At 36.9% G+C, this 21,001-nt stretch overlaps 2 protein-coding genes and 2 pseudogenes across 2 annotated transcripts; 3 read left to right on the forward strand and 1 right to left on the reverse strand.

Annotated features, from left to right (window-relative positions):
• The first annotated feature begins 3,678 nt into the window (after positions 1-3,678).
• LOC112722952 (1-phosphatidylinositol-3-phosphate 5-kinase FAB1B-like) lies at positions 3,679-8,033 on the forward strand (annotated as a pseudogene).
• A 2,260-nt stretch (positions 8,034-10,293) lies between these two features.
• LOC112722948 (glucose-6-phosphate/phosphate translocator 1, chloroplastic-like) lies at positions 10,294-12,778 on the reverse strand (annotated as a pseudogene).
• A 98-nt stretch (positions 12,779-12,876) lies between these two features.
• Positions 12,877-16,428, forward strand: LOC112722946 (uncharacterized). Its single transcript, XM_025774141.3, has 3 exons — positions 12,877-13,769; positions 13,871-15,850; positions 15,966-16,428. Exons 1-3 carry the CDS (start codon positions 12,938-12,940, stop codon positions 16,301-16,303), a joined length of 3,150 nt encoding a protein of 1,049 aa, XP_025629926.2. The 5' UTR covers positions 12,877-12,937; the 3' UTR covers positions 16,304-16,428.
• A 522-nt stretch (positions 16,429-16,950) lies between these two features.
• Positions 16,951-18,237, forward strand: LOC112721989 (protein-tyrosine-phosphatase MKP1-like). The gene has a single exon (XM_029289983.2). The coding sequence runs from the start codon at positions 16,951-16,953 to the stop codon at positions 18,235-18,237; it is 1,287 nt and encodes a 428-aa protein (XP_029145816.2).
• The last annotated feature ends 2,764 nt before the right edge of the window (positions 18,238-21,001 follow it).

Here is a 21,001-nt window from a genome sequence, read left to right on the forward strand (position 1 = left end):
CTCTTCTCTTTCGGTCACTTCTCAGGAAGCTATGGAAGCTATAGCAAGCTACCTGAAAGTAGAAGAAGCAAGTAACAAGACCATTGCAATGATAGTAAGAAAAAGAAAACAAAAAGTATCTTATGGCTGAGATCTTCACCAAAATAAGGTAAGATTTGGTGAAGTAAGCTCATGCTCTTCATACCAAAAATGGATGAAGAAGATTTTGGTCAGAGAAAGAAGATCTAAGAGGCATGGCTCGTCTCTGCTTGGTGCTCACTCATCACAGAAGGTAGCTAGGGAGGCTACGTGAAGGAGGAAGCAAAAGTGGAGCAGGAGGAGCTGTCATGCATCAAGAACTCATCAAGAGCTAGGGATCCTTCTTGGAGTACAAGACAAGATAGAGGGCTCGGATTGGTGAAGCTTGGTGTAAAAGGAAGACACAGAGGTAATTGCATGTTGGATATAGCATTCGGTTTTCTCTCCTCTCTCTCTGGTCGAACCGGTTTTGCTTGAAGAAGAAGAAGTTTAGCTCGGTTCATGTAGTTTCAACCTTGGAGGCTTCCCCTTCTATAAATAAGGGAGAACAGACAGGGCTTGAAGCAAGGAAAAGAGTGAGCACAGAGTTTCTATAGCTCCCCAAGCTAACATAAGTTCTTCTCCTTCAATGTTTTCATTTTGTAATTTTTCTGTTTAGTTTTGTCTATCTTGAGTCTCATGGAAAAAGGCAAACAGTGAGGTTTGTAAGAAAAGTTATAGAGCGAAAAAAGGCAGAGTATACAAAATTAAAAGAAAAAGCCATAGATGTCCTAGAGGTGCTTTGTACATCTGTGTTGTGTTTTATAATTCTGTGGGAATCTCCTTGCAAGTTGGGTTAGCACTTAGCAGTTGAAAGCTTGGCAGTAACCAAGTCAAGTTCAGGATTGGGGTTTAGATTCTGGACTTGTCCAGGATAGGAAGGGTAGTTCCTAGGGAGAATTGGTGTATGTAATCATGAAGATTATAGTGAAATTTCATCATTGTTGTGATGGAGACTGAATGTAGGCTGCATTGCACTGGACAGCTGAACCAAGATATATTGTGGTGTGATTCTCTCTCTTTCTTCTACTTCATTTCTATTTCTGCTGCATAGGAGATATACCTGAAAAATATCTCGTGCCGGATGACGAGATAAAAAGAAAAAGTCTCGTGGTTGGGTACGAGACAAAAATCAAAAAGTCTCCAGAAGTTGTTTCAAAGACCAGCAAGTTTTAATAAGCGAAAAAGTGGCTAAGATTCAATCCCCCCTTCTCTTAGCCACTGAAAACCATCACTATAAATATAAAATATAACTGAATATTTCTTTTGTTAAGCATTAGGATGTTTTTTTTCATATTAATAAATATTTTTTTATATTTCTGTAATTGTTCAAGAACAACTCGTGTTCCACCACTCATTCCTTATTCTTGAAGCTGAACCAAGTGCAAGGCAAAGACCGATTGGATGCGATGAAATCGCGATTTGACCGATTCGAAGACTTGTGCCTATAAAAACCTTCCTCTCCTTCGTTCTTTCCTTTCCAAATTTTGATGAAAGCTTCTTCTCCGAATTCGAATCCGAACCCGAGTTTTTTGACTTGAAACGAACAATGGCCGTTTCTGGTTGTGATTATGCTTCTTTCAAGGTGAAGGACCTTCCAGATCTGATTCTGTTTCGTCGATCAGGTGAAATCTACACACTATTTCTCAGTGTGTGCCAGAAAACCTCCTTGGTTGATGGTATCATAGTGAATACCTTCAATGATTTGGAATCAGAGGCCATGAGAGCTTTACACAACGGTTCTCATCCTACTCGTTCTATTTTTTCGGTTGGACCCATCGTTGCTCAACCCAACCAAAACCAAGATGAGAAGATTCATGAATGTGTTGCATGGTTTAACCATCAGCCATCGAAATCTATGTTGTATATATGTTTCGGGAGTGGTGGAACACTCTCTCAGGAGCAAGTGAATGAGATAGCATTTGGATTGGAATTGAGTGGACACAAATTCTTGTGAACATTTTTAGAGGTAGGTAGGTTAATGTGGAAGAGAAGAGTAAGGTTTTTATAAGCTTTGAATAGGTTTACTTAATCAGTTTAAATTTTTTAAAATTTTGAATTTAAAAATTTTAAATTAATTATTAATAATTATAATTAATTGAGTTGTTCACTTTTTCGCTGATTAGACACTTGGTTCCTATACTTTTCCAAAAATAAATTAAATAATTATTTGATGTAAATAAATCAAAATTATTATAGAAAAAATTAAAATTTATTAAAAATTAAAATTATTGAAATTATTGAAAAAAAGATTTTTTAACTTTTTAATAAATTTTAATCTTTTCTTCAATAATTTTGATTTTTTTCACGACAAATAATTATTTAATTAATTTTTTTAATTTTGTTCTTAAAAAAAATAAATTTACTTAAAAAAATAATGTGATTAAAAATAAAATAAAAGAATAATTGAATAACTATGTATTGTAAAAAATTGATATTATTAAAGGATAAAATTAAAATTTGTTTCTATGTATCGTTTTTATCCCCAACGTTTTCGTCATATTTAAGTCCCTAATGTTTTAAAATCGTCTCAATTTTGTCCTGCCATCAATTCTGTTAACGACAACAATGAGCCAATTTTGAAACGTTAGAAACTTAAAAAGGACGATTTAAACGTTAGGGACAATTTTAGGACTTACCCAAACGTTGAGAACAAAAACGATACTTTACTCTTTAAAATAAGAATTTTCTCTAGTTGATTGATGTTACCTATCAAATTTAATTTCAAAAATTAAGAACTTTGAGAATAAGTTTTCAAACTTAATTCAAGTAAAACATGTGTCACTGCTGACATTACTAACATTACTCTTTTCTCCATGCCTTATTCAGCGAGATAAACTCCAAAATGGTCCCTGAGATTGGCGTTATGCACTAAAATCGTCCCCGAGATTCCAATTGCACCAATTACGTCCCTGAAATTGAAAAAATGCACCATATTAGTCCCTGACCTATTTTCCATTAACAACGTGATGACATGGCATGATGACGTGGACTGTAAGTGACATGTGTCACTTCATAATTTAGCCACGTGTAATGGTATGATGATGTGCTGACCAGTGACACGTGGCATGCTGACGTGGATGGTTGTGCCACGTGTCACAATGTTATTTGGCCACGTGTCCGTTTGTGCCACGTGTTGCAACAGTATTCGTCCACGTGTCATCCATTATGTCATCGTTGTATATGCACCAAATTAGTCCCTCATTTTGCATTAAGTGACTCATTTTAGTCCCTAAAATTGAATGTTGTGCACCAAACTAGTCCCTTCACCAATTTTTCTCATTTTTTAAATTTAAAATTTTAATATCTTGGATACACTAATTTCAATTCTATTTTTTCATATATCGTTTAAATATAAGTGCTTTCATAAAAATTTTTAAGATTTTACTTTTTAGTTTTAATTATATAATTTTTTTAATAATTTAACATTGGTAAATTTTGTAATATATAAGTATGTTATTATAAAAAAATTAATTATATGATTGATTAGACACATTTTTTTCATAAAAAAAATGTTTTTAACAATAAATTAATAATTAAAATAAACATTTATCTTACCTGTGTCACTGCTGACAGTACTAACATTACTCTTTCCTCCCTGCCTTATTCAGTCGGGCCTTATCAACAAATGCAACAGGGTCCGTGTCTGAACTTGCATCAGTCTCCTATGAGTGAAAACAACACTGATAGGGAAGGTTTATCACCTCCATTAGGGGGGAGGAATGATCTTGCAGGAGACATTACAAAAGCAATTCGAATTCCCTATGAACAGGTATTTTCTGTTTCTTGTGGTCATCAAAAGCATTGATATATTTGTTTAGTTAGGCGTGTTCCATGTAGTGTTATATTTTATATAAATAGTATTTAGCCAATCATATTCTTCATGTGTCTATTACAAATTAAAAAAGGAAAAGTCTAGGGCGCCAGCAACTTTGTTAAATTCTGGCCAGCATGTAACTAGCAAAGAAAAGTGAGCCATTGGATGAAATCTCAAACCAATCTCACACCATTAAAACCATCATTGATGGCTATTTGATGGCTACAAATCACAAAAGTTGCTGGCCCCTAGCATTCCTCATTAAAAAATAGTGTGTAATAACTATGTGTTTATAGCTAATTAGGACTGCTGCTTTTTGTAATAGATTATATTGTGGCTTGTATGCGGTTTTTTCAGGAGTGATGATGAGGATGAGTATGGTGTATATCAGTTAGACTCCGAGATGAGACATTATCCTCAGGTGAATATCTACTATGGACAGGCTGAGTTCGAAGGAATAAGCAACACTGATGGCTCGCAGAAAGTGCATCCTGATGCAGATAACGGTAATGCAAATCTCACTTCAGAGAACGGATTCGACACACAGGGTTTAGAAAGAAACACAGCAGTTGGGAAGAGTGAGGATGAACCTTATATATATGAAAATGAAGCACCTTCCTCACTATATGTTTCAGAAGATGTTGATGCTGAACCTGTTGATTTTGAAAATAATGGACTTCTCTGGCTCCCTCCTATACCAGAAGATGCAGAAGACGAGCGAGAAACTTTTTTTGTTGATGAAGATGATGAAGATAATGACGGGAATGGGAATGCCATTGGTGAGTGGGGATATCTGCGCAATTCAAACAGTTTTGGAAGTGGAGAGCATCGCCACAAGGATAGGACAAGTGAGGAGCAGAAGAAGGTCATGAAGAATGCAGTAGATGGACATTTTAGGGCATTAGTGGCTCAGCTGTTACAGGTCGAAAACCTACCTATTGAAGACAATGGTGAAAATGTTTGGATGGAAATAATCACATCTCTCTCGTGGGAAGCTGCTACTTTATTGAAGCCAGATACTAGCAAAAGTGGAGGGATGGACCCAGCTGGTAATGTGAAAGTCAAGTGCATTGCTTGTGGCAGCCACATTGAAAGGTAAATGCTATAATTTATCTGATTTTCTGCACGTGATTTCTATGTTGTCATACTTATCAGGTTTCTTTTCTACAATAGGTTTGTTAAAGGAGTTGTTTGTAAGAAGAATGTGGCTCATCGTCGCATGACATCAAAAGTTGATAAACCTCGCTTGTTAATCCTTGGAGGGGCTCTTGAGTACAGGCACTCAAAATGTACCTTCAATTGATCATCTTTCATCACCAAAGTTGGGTTACTGTGAAGCTTTTCATGTTGAAAAGTTTGTTGAAAATCTGAGCAGTGCTGCTGCTCAAGGTAGTAAAAAACCAATGAAAACATTTATGTTTTTTGACCGCTGCCCAAAGCCATTGGGTTGCACAGTTCTAATCTAATCTTATTTTATAGAAATTGTATTATTATTATTTTATTATTATAAAAAAATGTTCTGGAGACTTTAACTTGTAAATTACAAATCATGTAAAATGTGTGTGCACTAGCAACCACAAGGCATGTGTCTTTTTTAAGGAAAAAATATAACTTAATTGTCATTACTACCAATTACACATCATTAATATTTTCTAATTTTGACATCGTTGAACAGATTTTACTTAAAGGTGCTGATGAGGAAGAATTGAAGGAGGTAAAGCATGTGGTTCAGTATGTAGTTTTTGCAGCTTACCATCTGGCTTTGGAGACATCTTTTCTTGCTGATGAAGGAGTCTCTTCCCATAAATTCCGCTTAACAGTCTGCCTCTTCCTAATACAACATCAACCATTCAGAGGTCAATCTCAACAGTTCCTGATTTTGTTGCTCCTAGCAGTGAAAAGTATCAGGGGCTTGAATCCGACACTGGACCACAGAGAACTAAGAGTGTCAGCAGTACTGAATCCTATTTGTCTAATGATGATCCTTGTGAATCTTTGCAATCTGCATCATGTATCAGCCATGCAACTGCCTTTTATTCTTCCATTGTTGCTTCTGGAAATGCAATTCCAGGTTCATACAATGAGAAAATTCTTCCTAGCAAATACACAAATGACTCCACACAACCCCTGGAGGAGGAAACTCCTGAAGTGAACAACTCTTCGGGAATCATGAATGATCCTACTGTAAATGGTTATGGACCTGCAGAGAAATTAGATCATGACATCAATAGATTTTGTAATATCCATTTCATTGTATTTCAGTGGCTGCATTGTCAATAATAAGAACTCTTTAATAATAAGAACTTGAGTTTTCTTAAGTTTCTGATATATAAGAGTTCTCAAATTACCTGTTTTGGAACAAAACACAGGCATTTGGTCATTTGTGGTGGGATGAAATTGTGCCAACTGTTGTGATGCCAATTGTTATGACCGGAGCCGAGCCTCATAATCAGGTATTATTCTTGCATTATGCGCCTTCCATTAATTGCAAAAAGACTTGATGGGATTTTTGCTTTTTGGGAAATAAGAGCTTGCATTGCAATCCTTGGAGGTATTCTTGGGTTCTTTACATGATCTTTCCAAACTTGAAAGCTTAGTTTTTTGTAATTAAGACATTTGCACAATGTTGAACTATCCTCAAATGCTCTCATTGGGTGAGACTGCAAATCCATTAGTTCCACAAAAAAATGGAACTAGAAATTACTCAAACTTACAAAAACGAAAGGATATTTAATTTTAGGATGTTTTGTATTCTTTGATAGTCATTGAGGTAATACTATAGAGAACTAGAGATAGAGACATATTTTTATGGGTAAAGGACAAATAGGTCCCTAACCTTTTAAAATGCGGACATTTTCGTCCCTCAAAATTGGAAAATACATTTCGATCCCTCACCATGTAAATTCCGTGACAATTAAATCCTTCCGTGGAATTGGTGCTCGAAACGATAACGGAGATTGCTGAGGTGGAGGGGTGGAGAGTGATGTGTTGCTGAAGTGAATGGGGAACAAATTGTTAGAGGACAAATTGGTCCTTAATGACCAAAACGACGCCGTATGCATCCCCACTTTCATGCCTATCATCCCAGACCTCTTCTTCTTCATCTTCTTCTTCCATGGCAGTTTCATCGCGCCATTTCTTCCTCTCTCACATCCTACACCATCCCACAATTTTCCTAATTTTCCCCCCTTATTGCATCAGGGATCACATACGAGTTCCGAGAGATGCTTCTAGGAGGCGCTGCATTGGATGCCACTGGAGTTCCCATGCCCAACGAGACCCTTGTTGTTTCGAAGCAATCCGATGCTGTTCTTCTTGGTGCCATTGGAGGCTATAAATGGGATAAAAACGAGAAACATCTGAAGTCAGAGACTAGGTTGCTTCAGCTCCGATCTGGCCTTCAAGTTTTTGCAAATCTCAGACTAGCCACTGTCTTCCCACATGTACTAATCAGCTCTTGCTGCTTCTTCTCACATGGAAATAATCTGCATGCCTTTTTATTTGTGCTGGTTATCCTCTAGTTAGTGGATGCTTCAACCCTTAAGAAAGAGGTTGTTGAAGGTGTTGATCTCATGGTTGTGAGGGAACTCACTGGCGGTCAGTCCTCCTTCGGTTCCCCGCTCATTATACTGAATTTCTAGTTGTTGTCCCCTGATTCATAGGGTTAAATCTTCTATATGAATTATAACTTGCTTGTGATTTGTGAGTGAAATATAAACAAAAAGCTATGGTTGCAATAGAATTCGTCAAGGTTGTTGACCTTGGTTGAATACTTAAGTGGAAGAGAATTCATGTGCACTATTTGATTACAGATTTTATTATTATACAATGATTCAGAATAGTCGATTGAGCCAACACATGTTGTGAAAAATATATCCAATGATTCAGAACTTTCACAATTGTTTGATGTGAGATTATGTTGGAGGGGTTTCTTTCATAAAGAAGGATGGAAAAAAGATTGTGTGGGAGGGACATCTAAGTTAATGTGTTGCTTACAGTTTTCACTTTTTTTTCTTGGTTTCTCTGAAGTAGCTTGTAGTTTTCTTGGTGACTAACTTGATGTTTGGATTGTGTTATGCAGAAGCTGGTTGGATGCAAACAAGTTGGTGAAGAGATACTGAAGTCAGTTGAATCACACATTCCTGTTGCTGCAGTTTGATATGTAGACCAGACCAGTTCATTTCAGTACCTGCTTTGGCTCGGAGATCTCTATTTTCTGGTGGGTGATAAATGACTATCAAAACCGAAAGAATTTGCCTATTCCAGAATTAACCACACATCAGATCCAAAACCTCTCAAGATGGCAAAAGTCCACCACCTCCAGATCCATCAAAATATTCCAAAAGTTCACATTTTGTGACCAATCCATCTTCAGAAATGCCAAAAGCCAATAACCAGAGCAAAGAAAATATATCTCCTACCAACCCCAGCAAAGGTCACACGCCACTTTTACCATATGCAATAAAGGCCATTCTTTTGGCTTCTTTGGTGAAACGTATGATTATAGTGACCAGATCCACCCAAAAGTCATTTTTGACATGTACTGTTTCCATATTTACTTCATGTTAGAGCTTCTGTTAGTTACTTTTGCTGCATTGGCTAGAACCATGGGGATGAAAGGGTTGTGGAGTGAGAGGTCTGTGAGACGAGAGAGGAAGAAAGGGCGCGATGAAACTGCCATGGAAGAAGAAGAAGAAGAAGAGGTATGGGATGATGGGCATGAAAGTAGGGATGCATACGGCGTCGTTTTGGTCATTAAGGACCAATTCGAGCACCAATTCCACGGAAGGACTTAATTGTCACAGAATTTACATGGTGAGGGATCGAAATGTATTTTCCAATCTTGAGGAATGAAAATATCCGCATTTTAAAAGGTTAGGGACCTATTTGTCCTTTACCCTATTTTTATAGGACTTTAAAGAAAGGAAAATACTTGTACAACAAAATTCAGCCTTTGATCAGCCTTTAATATTATTTAATTATTTTTTAATTAAAACATATTCCTATTTTTTAGGATACCCATTTATAATTAAGATTAATTTAAATTTTAAAAACTAAAATTTCTCTAACTTCCTACCCACTTCATAGTTAGTTATTATTTCCTTGTTTTACGTTTCTTCTCTCTTTGTAACATAGTTTTTTCTTTCTTCTATTCTACTACAATATTCCAATTTGTATCTGCAAAAAAAAAAAGAATTCAAAGTCAGTGAATTTAGAAAAAAATTAATCCCTTACTTATTATACCTTTGATAAAATGCAGAATCTGTTTTACGACTTTGGTCGAATATAATTATATACACAAACTAAAATATTTTCAATTGTAGTTTCTTTTGTAGTTTCTTTTTCAATTGTAACACATCTAAAATTATTAAGTTATACAAAAAATATTTTTAAAACACATCCAAAATCATAAATCTAAAATTTAAATTTAAACATTAAAAAAATAATTGTAACACATCTAAAATTATGAAGTTATACAGAAAATATTTTGGAAGATATTTTTGAAATACATCTAAAATCATAAATCTAAAATTTAAATTTAAACATTAAAAAACAATTGTAACACATCTAAAATTATGAAGTTATACAGAAAATATTTTTGAAACACATCCAAAATACAGAAATCGCACATACAAAAATAATTTAACATTGCAATATATATGAAAATCTCTTCAGACCATTTTATTCGATTTTTTGTTTCAAAAATTTATACAGAATAATAAAAAAAAGTAATGGTGTCAGCGACCCAACCAAACCTTAGTAAGTTTTCGGCGAGGTTGATGCGGACTAAAGAGGAGGAAGGTGGCGACGAAGATGAGTGTTAACGAAGGGGAATGTGGCGTTGTGAATGAGTACCGAGAAGGAGGAAGGCAACGTCGAAGATGAGCGCGGAAGATGAAGGTGGCGCGGATGAACGACGGCGGAGGATGAGTTCTCGATGTGCGGCTCTAAATTTTCCTTGTGAGCCTCTGGTTTTCCACGACTTCTTTGCTTTTTTGAGAGTTTTGTACAGATTTAGTTAATAATTAATTGGTTTAAGGTTTATTTTATAATTTTAAAATCAAAATTTTGAATTTTGAATAATTTGATTTTTAGATATATTTTTAATTATAATATATTAATAATTAAATATATTAAAATTGAAATAGAAATTTAAAATTTAAATTTTAAATTTCAGTTTTATTTAGTTTGTATTTTGGATATGTATTTAATTTTAAAAAGACAATAAATCTATTCATAATTTTTAAATGTGTTTGTTTTAATTTTTTTAAATTATTATAATAAAAAGGCTGAATATTGTACCATTTTTAAAGGATACCTAGTTGAATTGTTAAAGAAATAATTGTTGCAAACTTTTTATACATGCTCAACTGCAATAATTAGCTTATTAGACCTACTTACAAATAGTTAGTGAGATCTAATCCAACAAATCCTCTTCTTTTTTGGTAAGTGTAACTAATTTTGGGCTATAGAAATCCTCATTAGTGTACTCACATTCCAGAGTTCGTTCTTAGTCCTTATTGAATCAAAGTAAATTCTTCTCAGCCTTACATTACACGAAAGAAACGAAAATTTCGTCTACAATGACAAAGATCAAAACATGATTAGTAACATCAACTGTTCTCACTATCACTGACAGGCTCATAGTTCTAGCCCCATCCCCGAATAAGCATTCACTTAACTTAGCTTCTGAATTAGGCCTCACTGTTTTGCCTGTTCAAAGAAATAACATAAAAGCTCTCAGTTGTTGTGTTACATTTACAAATTAATAGTGTGACCCTAGTTGATCACTCATTAGACATTAAACCGTTCCATTTTATCCATTTTACTTGGCCGGCATAGATAAAATTGACAGTGACTATATATGGTTTTCCTGTGTTGTGTGCAATATGAAAAATTTCTCAATCATGGGTTTGATTTCAGTGTGTCTCTGAATATTCAAGTAGTACATAGCAAAGACAAACTAAAAATAGAGGAAATAAGAATGCACCTGTGAATAAAGGAAGGTGCCAAGAATTGCAATCGCAGCAGCAACTGCATTGGTGGGATGAATTGGCGTGTGGAAGATAAGAATGGAAGAGACAATTACTGAAATTCTCTTCATTGTGTTCCCTATGCTAAATGTCAAGGGAGATATTTGATCAAGAGACATGCAAGAGACTTGATTACACAAGTGGTAGAACACACTCTGAGCAACTACCCCCCTTAAAAAAGTTACAGCCGAAATGTCCTTAAGTATTTTTGACAAAGAAAATTGATCAGTTTAATGTTTGATAGTAATAAGAAAAGAGGATTGATTAGTGATTACCAAACAAAATTTGGACGAATCTGAGAGAGGGCAGTTTGCCAGCCAACAGCCCACATCTTAGGACCCTCCACAAGAATGGCAAAAGGTATGAGAATCAATAGAGACAATATGGAAAGGCAAGCATAATAGTTCAATCCACTAACAGACATGCCCTTCATTCCCTTCTTTGAGAATATGTTCCTAAACACAAACGCCAAGTTTGATATCATAGCCCCCATAAACCCTGCAAAACACAATCAACCAAAAAAGAGTTCTACTTCTACTTAGACTACTACTTGATCTTGATGAGAATTTAATAAACCTTGCTATAAGGTAAATGGCCTTACCGATCATATTAAAATTGAGTTCGGTCACAGCAGCAAGAGCACAACCTCCAATAATTGGCACCAGTGATAAGTAAACCGGTATAGGGAACGATTTGCCGAGCAAGAACCTCGATACTAGGACGCTGAAAGCCGGTTCTCCACTCTTGATGATGTGAGTAAATGACACTGCAACTTTAGACATACTCACAGTAGCTGCAACATGTCCAATGGTGTGTGCTACTGCAACCTGCAGACACAGACACAGAATTAGTAACAAAGCCATAGAAGGGAAACAAAAAGTGGATTATAAACTAAAATTTTCTTACAGGGAACAAGGCCTTCCAGAAATCCATGTTAACTTTAGGGACATGAGCGAGCCTTGTGGCCCAGGAGATGAACATGATAAGAGAGCCGGCGGCGAGGGACAGAGAGTGGAAGTGAGCCAGGGGTATGGAAAAGCATTGAGAACCTTCTTGTTGTATATGTTGAAGACGACGTTGAGTGCCCACCATGTAGCGAAATACAAACCAATCTTGAGCTTCTGAGCTGCCTCTGATGTCTCTGCTGCTTGTGGCTGTGACTTATCTGCCTCATAGGCATGACACCCTGCAACCTTCCTTCTAGGTTTAGTTGACAATGTGAGGTTCTGAGTGCATGGAATAATGTAAAGTGGTTTATGGGAAGAGAAAGAGGGTAGTGCAGTGCTTTGTTGAAGATTTTGAATAGAGGGTGGTAACCTTGGAACAGGAACACGCTTTCTGCAGGAGAATGCAGCAGAGCCGGCAAGGGGTGAGGGTGCTGTGTACTTTAAGGATGATATCATGGTGGTTTCTGATGGTGTAAAACAAAGAAGATGATGAGTTTGTAGATGCTCATATAATCAACAAAGGGTATTTGTATTTGTATATTTGATGAAACCAATGTGATGTGGATTCTTGTGTCTTACGCATTGATTACTGCGCGGAAGCCACATGAGCAACGGTTGACAAGTTTGTTAGCAAAGATACTTTGGAAGGTGACAAGATCGAAGAGGAAGAGATTTTAATGGAATATGGAGACGGATCTTCCTAGGAAACGGATTTAGAATAATCAAGTTTGATTTTATTCTAAATTAATCAAAACTCGTGGTGTCTTTTTAAGTATAAGTTGGGCCAACGAATTAAAGTAGTCTTAGATCGTTAAGCACTGTTGTTAATCACGATTTTAATTCTCCTGGTAATTGGCTGATGCTGCGAACTCAGGTTCAGCTGCCACTTGGAGTACAAAGGAAGATGGACGAACAATGGAAAGGAATCTCTTCTCTCTCTCTCCACACACATATATATACAACGCAAAATGTTGCATTGAAGCAGAAGATAAGGTGCAATGAAAATGAAGTCCCTCTTATATCCGACCCTGTTGTCATTGCTGCTTTGGCACGTGGCGGTGGTATCAGCTGCAAGGCTGAACATGGCTAGCGATGAATCGGCCTTGGTTGCCATGAGGGAGCATTTTAACTCCTTGGATCCCAACAATGTGCTCGCAAGCAACTGGTCCAGCAGTACCTCTGTTTGCAACTGGATTGGCCTCACCTGCGGCTCTTCCCACCGCAGAGTAACTGCCTTGAATCTCTCATACATGTCTCTTGATGCCACCATCCCTCCGCATCTTGGAAACCTGTCATTCCTTTCTCGCCTGCATCTTCCCAACAATAGCTTCCACGGTAATCTACCTGCTGAACTTGCTGGATTACGTAGTCTGAGCATCATCAACCTTAGATTCAACAAATTCACTGGAAGTATCCCCTCCTGGTTTGAATCTCTACGGAAACTAAAACACCTGTTACTGGCAGGCAATAGTTTCACTGGCACAGTCCCACACTTCCTGTTCAACATGAGTTCCCTGCAATCGCTTGAACTTCTTGAAAACAAGTTTTGGGGTCCCTTACCTTCCAACATTTTCTTGTCTCCTTCTTTGCAATATCTGTATCTTACTTACAACCAAATTTCAGGAGCTATCCCTTCAGCTATCATCAACAGTTCGTTACTGCAGGTTATTGACCTCGACTACAACAACCTATCCGGACAACTGCCGGAGCGCATCTTCCACCATCTTCCAAACTTGAAAGAGCTTCACGTGACTAGTAATACCTTATCCGGTGAACTTCCACGCAGTTTGTTCAATTGCAAGCAACTGCAATATTTATCCTTATCCTACAACACCTTCGGTGGAAACATACCATCTTCCATCGGGAATTTAACAAGCCTCAATGAGATCTATCTTGGCTATAACAATTTCAGAGGTATCGTATGTTATGCCAATATGACTCTGCGAATTGAGTTTGATTAACGTTATCATTGTTTATACAATTTAACGTATCACATTGTTCGAATGTTGTGCCAGGTGCGATACCAAATGAAATTGGTAATCTACGTAGTTTAGAGATTCTGAGTCTTCCTTTCGCCAATGTAAGTGGCTACATTCCGCCATCAATCTTTAATATTTCTACCCTACGGGTAATTACTGTTAGTAGAAATCATTTATCAGGCAGCCTCCCAGCAAGCCTAGGCTACATGCTTCCAAAACTTGTTGAGCTGTACATGGGGATTAATTATCTCAGTGGAAGAATCCCAAGCTCCTTGTGCAATGCCACTATGCTTAATAACATAGATTTGGCTTACAATTCATTTTCTGGATACATTCCAGACATTTTTGGCAGCTTAAGAAGTCTCCAGCTGCTCAATCTTGGAAAAAATAATTTGACAAGTGATTCAGAGCTAAGCATTATAAATTCTTTGACAAATTGTAGATTTCTCAAAAAGTTGATATTTTCTGGAAATCCATTGGATTCTATTCTTCCAATATCGGTAGGAAACCTTTCTACTTCTCTGGTTGACTTGAAACTTCGGGGTTGTTCAATGAGAGGCACCATTCCAGCAAGTATTGGCAACTTGAGCAGCTTGATAAACCTTGACCTTGGTACTAATAATTTTGTTGGAACCTTTCCTACTAGCATAGGGAAATTAATAAAGCTACAAGGCTTCTATTTACATGACAACCAATTGGAAGGATTTGTTCCGAATCAATTGTGTCAACTAACGAGCTTGTATCAATTTTCCCTTAAAAGAAACAAATTCTCTGGCCCTATACCTTCTTGCATAAGCAATCTTACCTCATTGAGATGGCTTTGGCTTGCTTCAAATAAATTCAACTCAATACCTTCCACCGTGTGGAAGCTGTTCGATTTATTGCTTTTAGACTTATCTTCCAATAATTTAAGTGGATATCTCCCATTAGATAGTGGAAATCTAAAAGCCATAAGTTGGATTTATTTATCAGGAAATCAATTTTCAGGTAGCATCCCAAGAAGCCTCAGCAATCTTATGAATTTGGTTCATCTTACCTTAGCAAGAAACAAATTTGAAGGGCCCATCCCAGAATCATTTGGTCGTATGGTAAGTTTGGAACAACTTGACTTATCAGAAAATAACTTGTCTGGTGTCATTCCGAAAACATTGGAGGCACTTGTGTATCTGAAATATTTCAATGTTTCTCACAATAAGTTAAAAGGAAAAATCCCGGATGGGGGACCTTTTGCAAACTTCTCAGCTCAGTCGTTCATGGGGAATAAAGGATTATGTGGTGCTCCACGTTTCCATTTTTCGGAGTGTAAAATTGAAAAATCCCGAAAATGGAATGCACATATTGTGTTGACATATATTTTACCTGCAGCAATAGTTGCCACCCTTCTTGTGGCATTCCTTTGCATCCTAAAATTCCGGAAGCACAAGGTGGTCAACAATTCAGAGGTGGATCAATCGGGAGCAAGATGGAGAAGAATATCATACTATGAAATTCGGCAAGCATCAGATAGGTTCCATGATGGCAACTTGCTTGGTGTAGGGAGTTTTGGAAGAGTGTATAAAGGAGTACTCTCAGATGGGACGAATGTTGCAGTGAAAGTGTTTAATCTGGGGCTGGAAGGAGCATTTAGGAGTTTTGATGCTGAATGTGAGATATTGCGCAGTGTCCGCCATCGAAACTTAACCAAAATCATTAGCAGCTGCAGCAACATGGACTTCAAGGCATTGATCCTAAGCTACATGCCTAATGGGAGTTTAGAGAGGTGGCTACACTCGGAACACCATGGCTTGAGTATGATCCAGAGGCTAAACATAATGATAGATGTTGCAGAAGCAATGGATTACCTGCATAATGGTGGTTCTGTACCAATTATACACTGTGATTTGAAACCCAGCAACATATTACTAGATGAAGACATGGTTGCCCACGTGACTGATTTTGGCATTGCAAAATTGCTGAGTGGGGATGACTCCATCACTCAAACCATGAATCTAGCCACAATAGGCTATATGGCCCCTGGTGAGTTTCTTATTTAATCTTATGCTTTATGTAATAAACCTTGATAGCAATCAGCTATGAATCTAATAAAATTTGTTTTGTTTTCCACTTTGTTGTTTTTTTTCTTATTTTGCAGAATATGGACTTGAGGGAAGAGTGTCTAGGCAAGGTGATGTGTATAGCTATGGAATTTTACTTATGGAGACCTTCACACAGAAAAAACCCACTGATGAAATGTTTGTGGGAGAGTTTAGCATCAAAGAGTGGGTGAAAATGTCGTGCCCTAATTCACTACTTGATATCGTTGATGCAAAATTATTGGTGGAAGAAGGAGAAACAGATACTAAACAGGACTGCTTGTTGTCTATAATGACTTTAGCTCTGAATTGCTCAGCTGAGTCTCCGGGTGAAAGGACAAGAATGAAAGACGCTATGAATGCTCTTAAAAAGATTAAAAGATTACTCTTGAACTAAAATATATGCTTTAGTGTTAGGCTCAATTTACATATTTAGAATCATTTTTAGAAGTTCTTGTAACCCCTTTTGATTAAGATGTAACTTCTCATTTTAACCAAATTACTTCAATTATATGCATTGCGAATTGGGATCGTGTTTCACCCGCACATACCGTAGTTATTTTTTCAAGAAAAAAAAGGAAGGCCTAGGCTAGAGATTTATTTCATATATATATATATATATATATATATATATATATATATATATATATATATATATATATATATATATGTTTTAAGTAGAGATAAAAAATGATTTTTCTTTTTATTTTTTGAATAAAGGATAAATAGGTCCTTGACTTTTTTTTTTTCGCGGATATTTTCGTTCTCAAGGATTGGAAAATACATTCATGTCCCTGACTCTTCCAAAACGCGGACAAATTGACCCCTCCGTTAAAGTGACTCCGTTAGACTCAACGGAAAACGTTGACATGGCTCCCGTGGCGCTGACCTGGCCGTTACGGGAGCACACATGGCATGTAGTTTTTTAAAACAGGACATATTAGTCCTCTCACACCAAAACGTGTAGCTTTTCAAAACAGGACATATTAGTCCTCCTAACTCAAAACAACGTCATTTCACCAAAACCCCCAATCTTTCACATTTATGAGCCCAAATCCTTCCACAAATCAGCCACCTCCAACCCCAACCACCTCATGTGCCCCTGACTCCCTCTTCCACCACCACCTACTCTGCCCCTCCTCTCCTTGCCCCATCTTCCTCCCTCTCTACCTCTGCCCTTTTCTTCTTCCTTCGTCCTTTTTTCTTTCCATTCTTCTTCCTCGGTCCCTGCCTCCATCACCGCCGCACAGCCGCGCCTCCGTCAGCCACCATCAACGCCGACGACCTCCTCCTTCCTCTCGCACCAGCACCGCTTCCAGCAATAACCCATCCGGTGAGGCGGATCCAAATTCCTGCGGCGGAGACACTGTCACCGGCCAGAATCGCAAGTTCTGTCCGCTGCCACTTACGCCGCGATTGCAGCAGAGTTCCAAGTCCCGGTCGAGCCTGCCGCCCCTCCAGCCGCTTTCGATAGCCCGGCGGAGCCTCGATGAGTGGCCGCAGGCGAGCTCAGATGACATTGGGGAGTGGTTGCCCCCACAGCCGCCGTTGACCACCGGTGGCGCCATGAGAGGTAACCCTGGTGAAAGGTTGAAACTTGATCTCTCCTCAATTCAGATGAACAATGATAGGAATTGCAATAATGGCAGTAATAGTAGTGGTAATAATAATAGTTGTAACAATAATGGTGTTAGTGGACTCTTGAAGAGGGATAGAATTGCATTTTTTGATAAGGAGTGTTCAAAGGTTGCTGAACATGTTTACCTTGGTGGTGATGCTGTTGCTAAGAATAGGGATATATTGAAACAGAATGGAATCACTCATATCTTGAACTGTGTTGGTTTTGTGTGCCCCGAGTATTTTAAGGCTGATTTTGTGTATAGAACATTGTGGCTTCAGGATAGTCCTTCAGAGGATATTACTAGTATCTTGTATGATGTGTTTGATTACTTTGAGGATGTTATGGAACAAGGTGGTAGGGTGTTTGTGCACTATTGTCAAGGTGTGTCTAGGTCTACTTCGTTGGTGATTGCATACCTCATGTGGAGAGAAGGACAGAGCTTTGATGATGCTTTTCAGTTGGTGAAGGCTGCAAGGGGTATTGCCGATCCGAATATGGGGTTTGTTTGCCAGTTGTTGCAGTGCCAGAAGAGGGTGCATGCAGTTCCTCTTAGTCCTACCTCTTTGCTTAGGATGTATAGGAAGGCTCCACACTCGCCTTATGATCCTTTGCATCTCGTCCCCAAAATGTTAACGGATCCTTCGCCTTCCGCATTGGACTCCAGGGGAGCTTTTTTTGTACATATTCCCACTGCAATATTTGTTTGGTGATTAGAGGAAAGTGGGCTGCTATGATGTTGATTATGAAGTTTTTCAAAAAGCTATTGTTGGAGGTTTTGTGCCACCATTTCCATCATCAGAGGATAAACATGAAACCCATCTTCTTGCAAGAGAGAGTAGTTGGAGTGCCTTAAGGCGTAAAGTTTTCTCTTCTCATATGAAGGAGATTGTCACAGCCCCTAAGTCATCCCTCTCAAGGATTTATTCCGATTTCATGTTGTGTATTCATTCAACAAAAACTTCATCTCCATCCTCATCATCTATATCATCATCTTCGCCCTCGTATCATCATCTAATGGGAGTAAGGGAGTGAGAAAGAGAAGAAGACGCGAAAAGAGAGGAAGGAGGAGGTCGCCGGCGTTGATGGTGGCTGACAGAGGCGCCGCTGTACGGTGGTGATGGAGGCAGCGGCCAAGGAAGAAGAATGAAAGGGAAAAAGGACGAAGGAAGAAGAAAAGGCAGAGAAATTCGAAACAGGATTGGGGGAGGTTACAAAAATGGCGTCGTTTTTGTCTCTAGGGACTTATATGTCCGGTTACGAAATGCTCCAGGCCTCCGTTACGGCCACCTCAGCGCCACCTCTACCAGCTCATCCTTTTCCGTTCAGTGCAAACGGCTGAATTCAACGGAAGGACATAAATATCCACGTTTTTCAGGGGTCAGGGACTTGAATGTATTTTTTATTCCTTGAGGACGAAAATGTTCGCGAAAAAAAAGGTCAGGAACGAAAATGTCCTTTATTCTTATTTTTATTTTGGAGTGCCATACACGATTTGCTAAAATATGGTGGCTTTTGTTTAAATTTCCTTGGTATAGGAGCCATTATGCTAAAAGAGAAACTGTAGAAGGTATCAAATGAATTATCAGCCCCAAGCACAATCCAATGGCAAAAAAAAATAAAAAAATATATGTCTAAAATTTTTTTCATTTTTATCACATTTTGTTTCGGCACATATTTTTTTTTTATTTTTTTGAGTAGTTGAGACTTAATGGTTAATAAATAAATATTTTTTAGTTTAATTGATAATATTTTTATAAATAGAATAATTTTTGTATTATATAAAAATAACAACTTTAATATATATTTTTTATTGTTTTAATCCTATTTCTATTTTTTTGTTATGGTATCAAAACACTTAGAACTTTGTTAATATCCATTAATAGTGAAAACTCTTTTTGAAGTAAAAGAGCTCAACATAATAAAGTAAAACAACAAAATAGAAAAAAATTTAACAGCAAGTATAATAATTTAACACATGGTCATTTCTGGCATTACATCAACAACCGTTAGGATCAATTCTAATCCACTCTTTGTAATTCATAAGCGACCTATTGATAACTTCCGTTATTCCTGCTTCTTAACTTCTAAAAATTTTGTTATTCTTTTTCATCCATATATGCCAAAACCCAATAACAAAGCTCTCGCAATGGATGACAACACTTTAAATCCTTCTCAAAATCCAAACCGTCCTTACTATATACATCCTTGTCAGAGTCCTACATCAATTCTTATTTTTTCAGTATGGCTTTTGACAGGTTCAATTTCAGCTTCTCCTACAAATGATCCCCTCTCTTCATCTTGGGAAAGATGCAATAACCTAGTACTTTTTTGGTTCTTTCACTCAATATCTCCCTCAATCACACAAAGTGTTATCTATCTTACCTCTCCTTCGTCTGTTTGGCAAGATCTCCACAATCGTTTTTCTCAAGTAATACCACGGGAGTTGGTTATCATTCCCATGGGAATTAACGGATTAAGTAAGCAATAGTCAATTAATTATTCTAGTCAGACAATCAAAATTTAGTTTTTAGAAAGCTTTAACATAAACAGTAAAATAGGCAAAAGTAAACAATGAATACTGAAAAGATGATATGATTAAAAGAGTTAAGATTTTAGAGATGTCGAGACTTAACCAATATTTTTCACCTTCTACATTGATCATGCAAAGATACATCTATGGCAAATCATTAATAATCAAACATCAATCTCTTAATAATTTGATTTCTCTTTAACCTAATTAATCATTAATTTCTTAGTCAATTATTTAAGAAAGTATAAAGTATCGTTTTTGTCTCCAACGTTTGGGGTAAGTCCTAAAGTTGTAAATCTTCCTATTTAAACCCCAATATTTTAAAATTGGCTCAATGTTGTCCTGCCGTTAGAGATCCGTTAACAGAATTGACGGCCAGATAAAATTGAGACGATTTTGAAACGTTAGGGACTTAAATAGGACAAAAACGTTGGGGACAAAAATGATTCATAGAAATAAATTTTAATTTTATCTTTCAATAATATTAATTTTTTACGGTACATAATTATTCAATTATTTTTCAATCACGTCTAAGTAAATTACAGTTAATCACATTACTTTCATTCTAAATAAATTTATTTTTTTTATAATTTTACTCTTAAAAATTTTTACTCATCATGAAATATTTGTAGAATGACTAGTACATAAACTTGCGAAAAAGAAAAAAAAATGATACACATACAATAAAGTATAAAGTGTATCTTTTGTCTCTAATGTATCAAAATTCTTTAATATTTAATTTAGTTAAACTTTATTTCTAATTTTATTCTTCAATAATATCAAATTTTTGCGGTAGCTAATTATTCAATTATTATTTTATTTTATTTTTAATCATATTATTTTTTTCTAAGTGAATTTATTTTTTATTAAGAGCAAAATTAAAAAATAAACAACAATGCTAGGGAACCAAGAGGGTATCAGCCAAAAACCAGTCAAATGCCTCT

The sequence above is a fragment of the Arachis hypogaea genome, chromosome 11, assembly GCF_003086295.3.
Source record: "Arachis hypogaea cultivar Tifrunner chromosome 11, arahy.Tifrunner.gnm2.J5K5, whole genome shotgun sequence".
Taxonomy (NCBI): domain Eukaryota; kingdom Viridiplantae; phylum Streptophyta; class Magnoliopsida; order Fabales; family Fabaceae; genus Arachis; species Arachis hypogaea.